The 5336-nt window shown below is 43.7% G+C and overlaps 1 protein-coding gene across 1 annotated transcript; it reads right to left on the bottom strand.

Moving 5' to 3' along the window:
• Window positions 1-827: 827 nt before the first annotated feature.
• Window positions 828-4948, bottom strand: LOC124301537 (uncharacterized protein K02A2.6-like). Its single transcript, XM_046756701.1, has 6 exons — window positions 4743-4948; window positions 4363-4565; window positions 3653-4114; window positions 2870-3544; window positions 2462-2776; window positions 828-2311 (listed from the first exon to the last, which is right to left on the bottom strand). Exons 1-6 carry the CDS (start codon window positions 4946-4948, stop codon window positions 828-830), a joined length of 3345 nt encoding a protein of 1114 aa, XP_046612657.1.
• Between the last annotated feature and the right edge of the window lie 388 nt (window positions 4949-5336).

The following is a 5336-nucleotide window of genomic DNA, read 5'->3' as shown; positions in this document are numbered from 1 at the left end:
GGTTTGACAGTTAGTAGATGTATAGCGTCGAAGTATAAATGAAATTATTTTCTTTCGATCGAATTAGTGAGTGATCTTAATCGTATTACGATTACGCTCAAGATTAAATATTGAGCATGTACAATCTGGATTCAATGGACCGAAATAGTATCATTTTTTCCTGTTTCAATCAGAAGAAAAATTGCGTGATATTTGCCGGGACCCCACCTCTCTCCAACATAAGATTAGATGAGATTTGACTCGACCCCCTCACCCCCTTAAACACCTCACGTAATTTATGGACACCCCCTTAGGCGGGAAACCTGGTGCGTTTTTAGAGAGATGCGCTTGACGCATAGCCGCCACGGCTTTCACTTGTTTGTCACGCACTTTTTTCTTAATAAAACGACCCTTTAGCCGTACTCTATCTCACATTTCTTTGAAATTTTATAAAACTGTTGAACTGTTTATAAAAGTTGTGAATTGCGCTGTTGCCGCGTTCAGCGTCGCTATGCGTCTATGTGTGAGTGGCCATTTGTATATGACTGTTCTGTGTGTAGGCGTACAGTCTTTGTTGAAAATTTGTGCCCTACAGCTGATTCTAGAAATAGGATGTACCTATACGGAACGGACAAAACTTTTGGCTCATATGTATACCGATAGAACTGCCTTAAGACATATGTAGGGTATTTAGGGAACACACGATTATAATTTCTTCCAACGCCTTTATTAGTCCATACAATCTTCGAGCCGGACACCAGCACGGCTCGGCGACAACTGACTCGTCTCTTGACCACACACACACACTCTCTCATATCCTCGCTAGCTCACGCTACCCGTTACGGATACTACATCTCCCCCTTCTTATTTTGTAACCGCTCCGATCGACGAACCATGGGCCTAGGCTGTAGCAAGGTCTGGTGTTTCTTTTCAGCCTCGTTTTGTTCTGCTACAATCGAACCATCACATTTGATCAACTGGTTTGCGTGTCTTTTCCAAACTGTCTTTTCGTCGATGCGAATGAGATACGTGACGCCCGCTATTAATTCTATCTCTACAGTGCCCGGTTTCCACGCTGCTTTTCCCCCCTGTTTATATTCTCGAGCCATCACCGAATCACCGACTTTTAATGTACTTTCTCTTTTCCCCGCATAATTTTGAATTTGACGCGATTGATGGGTGACTATGCAATCGTTGACCGGCGTCGGCCGAAGTCGTGAAAAACGAGTTTTGAGTTCTCTACCGAGTGCTAAACTCGCTGGAGTCCTTTGTGTAGTGGCATGGGGGGTGCTACGATAATCAAATAAGAATTTAGTTATTACTTCTTGGAGATTAAAACCGTCCGCCATAATACATGCGACTTTGCGTTTGAAAGTCCCCACAAAATTCTCCGCCGCTCCATTTGTAGCCGAACAATACGGTGGCGTTGTACTGTGTCTAACACCCCCTACTTTTAGCAATGACTGAAACGCTTTACCTACGAACGTCGAATAATTGTCCGTAATCAAATGAGCAGGATACCCATGTCGAGCAAACACTTCCTCGAACGCTTTTATCGTATGCGATTCGCTCATCGATTGCATGATTATAGCTTCGGGCCATTTTGAATGGCTGTCCACTATCACGAGTACCGTTTTACCGTTAAAAGGCCTCAAGAAATCCGCATGTATTCTGTGCCACGGTGTTGTAGGCCAAGCCCACGGTGTCAAAGCAATTTTCGGCGGCGATTTTCTTGTTTCTAAACAAGCGCGGCATGCCTGCGTGATTAACTCAATTTGTTTATTAATCTCCGGCCACCACACAAAAGATCGAGCAAGCGCTTTCATTCTTGTAACACCAAAATGACTGTAATGTAACTCTTTGAGTACTATCTCTCTTAGTTTATTTGGAATCACCACTCGGTGTCCCCATAAGACGCAACCTTGATCAATTGTTAATGATTCGCGCTCACTCCAGAAAGTTTTAAGACTTTCGTCAATCGGAGATTTTTCTTCCCAACCATCCATACAATATCGTATTACTTTGCTCAAAGTTTCATCTTCCCGTGTACATTTTCTTTTCGCCTTCCAATCGAGGGTCGCGAAATCATAGTCTTTAACGCAATTCACATGGGTATACATCGTATTCTGTGAAATCGGTAATTCTTTAGCATCGTCTTTTGTTTTCGGCAATGGTAGTCTACTTAACCAGTCTGCATAATTTTTTTTTCCTTGAATGTGTTTAATAGTATACTCAAACGGCGCGAAAAATAGTGCCCATCTTTGCAATCGTGCTGCTGCGATCTCTGGGATCGCTTTACTCGGATCGAATATACGCGCTGAAGCTGCTGAATCTGTTTGTAATATGAATTTATGTCCGTACAGATATTCGAAATATTTGCGCACCCCAAAAATGATTGCCAGGCCTTCTTTATCCAGATGAGTGTAATTTCGCTCGGTACTCGTTAAAGACCGGCTCGCGAAACATATCGGTCGAACGTTACCTTCCTCATCTCTGTGCGCCAACACGGCACTTATCCCATACGGGGATGCATCGCAAGTGAGAACTGTCTGCTTTTGGGGGTCGAAGTGCACTAAGATTTTATCGGACACGAGTTCGCGTTTGATTTTTTCAAAAGTTTTGTCACAGACCTCCGTCCACTCGAATTTATCTTTCTCGAGACATTCGTAAAGAGCCCGCAATTTCTGGGCCATATTTTCAATAAAACTACCGTAATAATTGATCGACCCCAAAAAGCTTCTCAATTCCGACACGTCCTTTGGCTTTGGTGCATCTTTTACACTCTTTATTTTCGCCTCTAAAGGTCGAATCCCTTCTTCGTTGATACGAAACCCCAAATAACACACCTCGTTTTTAAAAAATTTACATTTTTTGAATTTTAAACGCAAACCTCCCTCGTTTAAACGCTTTAGTACCTCTCGCACTCTGTCTGTATGTATTTCTAGTGTTGCCGCTGTAATGAGAATATCGTCAATAGAAACGATCGTGCCCGGTATGCCTAATAATAGAGAAGTCATGACCCTTTGAAATGATCCTGGTCCCGTCGCTACCCTGTACGGCAACCTGTGGTATTTAAACAATCCGATATGAGTACTGATTACCACTAGTTTTTGAGATTCTTGTGTCAATGGTAGCTGTTGGTAGGCTTCTGATGGGTCCAATTTTGTGAATATTTTTCCACCTCTTAATGTCTCTAAAACTTCTTCAACTCGCGGTAAGCGGCAGCGATCGACCTCAAGATATTTATTTAAAGTCACTTTATAAACTCCGCACAAACGTAATGTACCGTTACTCTTCAAAACTGGCACAATTGGCGTGCCCCAATCGGAATATTCTACTGGTGATATAATTGCGAGCTGCTGTAATCTGGCTAATTCATTCTCTACTTTATCGCGCAATGCCCAGGGCATTTTTCTTGGCTGCAGAAATTTCGGCGTGGCTCCCTCAATCAACGTTAATTTCAATTCGCCTTTAGTGAACGTTCCGATACCCGCTGCGAACACGCCTGGAAATTCTTTTTGGAGTTGACATGTTATTTGTTTTCTTTTTGTCACGTCATCGTCACCTGTTTGGGCGACGGTACTATTTATGTGTTCTCACGGATCGTTTGGAAAAACTAGCGGCCACATCCCAAATGCCTGCAGCCAAATTCTGCCCATTATCGGCCAGCTACCTTCGCTAACTACATATAATAATTCCTTGCTTTTGACATAGTTTTTCTCTGCTTCGACTTGAATGTACCCTAGTGTTGGTAATTTCTGCTTATCGTATGTCCGCAGTGAAATCTTCGATGTTATTAATGGTATTTCCGCAAACCATTTTTCGTAGCAATTCTTCGATATGGCCGATACTCCCGCACCCGAATCTATCTCCATTTTCAATGGTATGTTATTGACTTTAATCGTTACAAACTGCGGATTGACTTTTTTTTTTAACTTGCATTCCACATTACCGCTCTCTCGAACTGGCCAAAAATCGCTCGCATATCGCTCTTCGTCCTCGGAGAACTTTTCGCGCAAATGCTCTTGTGTCTCGGCTGTCTCCCCATCTCCCACGTAGTTTTGGTTTCCGAGTTTGGCCACCTCGTCCGGCGCGTCTGCACATTTTGGAAACGTGGCCTTGGTTTCCACACTCGCTGCAATATTTATTTTGTAGCGAGCAATTTGCTTTTATGTGATTGGTGCCACCGCAGCAAAAACAGATCCTCTCGCTTCCTGCAGTACGCCCGGCGCCTTGGCTTTGTTGATTTTGAGATCGTTGTGTTCCTCTGCCCCCGCCCCGTGGGGCTGACCATCCTCTACGCGACGCTTGGCCGTAGAAATTCCCTCTGCCTCGATTGGTCGCGGTTCTGTTTCGTCTCGTTTGTATCGTGTGTATATCTACGTCTTGTGCCACCGTTGTATTCCGGGGTCGATCCTGTGTTTACAACGTTCGGAGTTCCTAATCTCGCGGCTTTTGCGTCAGCGAGCTCGACCGTTTTCGCCAGCCGTAGCAAGTTCTCGAGAGATTCGTCGGCCGATGCCTTCAATAATTCGTACCGAACGCGTTGATTATATACCCCCGTTATCAATTGATCCTTTAACTGGCTATTTATTTCATTTGTTTGGAATTGGCATTTCAACGCCAGGGATCTCAGCGCTGTCACAAAGTCTCGTATTGACTCGTTACGACCTTGTTTACGTGCTCGGAACGAGAACCGCTGTAACTGCTGATTCGGCTTTGGTTGATAATGGCTCTAGAGTTTTTTTTTCAATTCCTCGTACGTTAGAGACAATGGTGTTTCGGTCTCGCAGATAGCCGGAATCTCGGCGAACACGGCCTGAGACACCTGTGTTAGCAATAATGCTGCTTTCTTGTCCGCCGCAATGTTGTTCAACATACTAAATGCCTCTAACTGCTGCACAAACGCACTCCAATTTCCTCCTTTACGAAAGGGTTCTATATTGCCAAACCACGATGCGGCCGCCATGGCTGATTCTTCAAGGTCTTCTAAGATTTCGAACTCATTTAATAATTACAGAAACGGGCCTTGTTCTTTAACGAACCGCGGAAGTTTTTGTCGGATCACGTCTATTGACGCATTCGTTTGTTCAATCACCTCCCACCGTTTGCAAATCTCTACCAATTCAACTTTAGTTAACGCGTAAATCCACGTGGTCTTTCCACTGTACACTGCGTTTTCTATAGTCTCCCAGTCTATAAAGTCGTCTTCACACCGCATCAGCACGTTTAACTTTTCCGTTTATTGTTTTGCTTAATTTTCTTTTCGATTACTTTTTCGATTAATTTGCTCGTTTAGTTTTTTTCGATTAATTTATTCGATTACACACTGATCCCATCCTCCTCGCCACTGTAGG

The sequence above is a fragment of the Neodiprion virginianus genome, chromosome 3 (genome assembly GCF_021901495.1).
Source record: "Neodiprion virginianus isolate iyNeoVirg1 chromosome 3, iyNeoVirg1.1, whole genome shotgun sequence".
Taxonomy (NCBI): domain Eukaryota; kingdom Metazoa; phylum Arthropoda; class Insecta; order Hymenoptera; family Diprionidae; genus Neodiprion; species Neodiprion virginianus.
This window is presented reverse-complemented; position numbering and strand designations above follow the sequence as displayed.

What these genes read in the sequence shown, in the direction of transcription:
- LOC124301537 (XM_046756701.1), bottom strand. Translation starts at nt 4,948, where the DNA reads ATGGCGGCCGCATCGTGGTTTGGCAATATAGAACCCTTTCGTAAAGGA. An exon ending in ATTATATGTAGTTAGCGAAG is followed by an intron (nt 3,545 to 3,652) that starts GTAGCTGGCCGA and finishes TCGCCCAAACAG; the next exon opens with GTGACGATGACGTGACAAAA. An exon ending in AAAGCGTTTAAACGAGGGAG is followed by an intron (nt 2,777 to 2,869) that starts GTTTGCGTTTAA and finishes TTCGACCTTTAG; the next exon opens with AGGCGAAAATAAAGAGTGTA.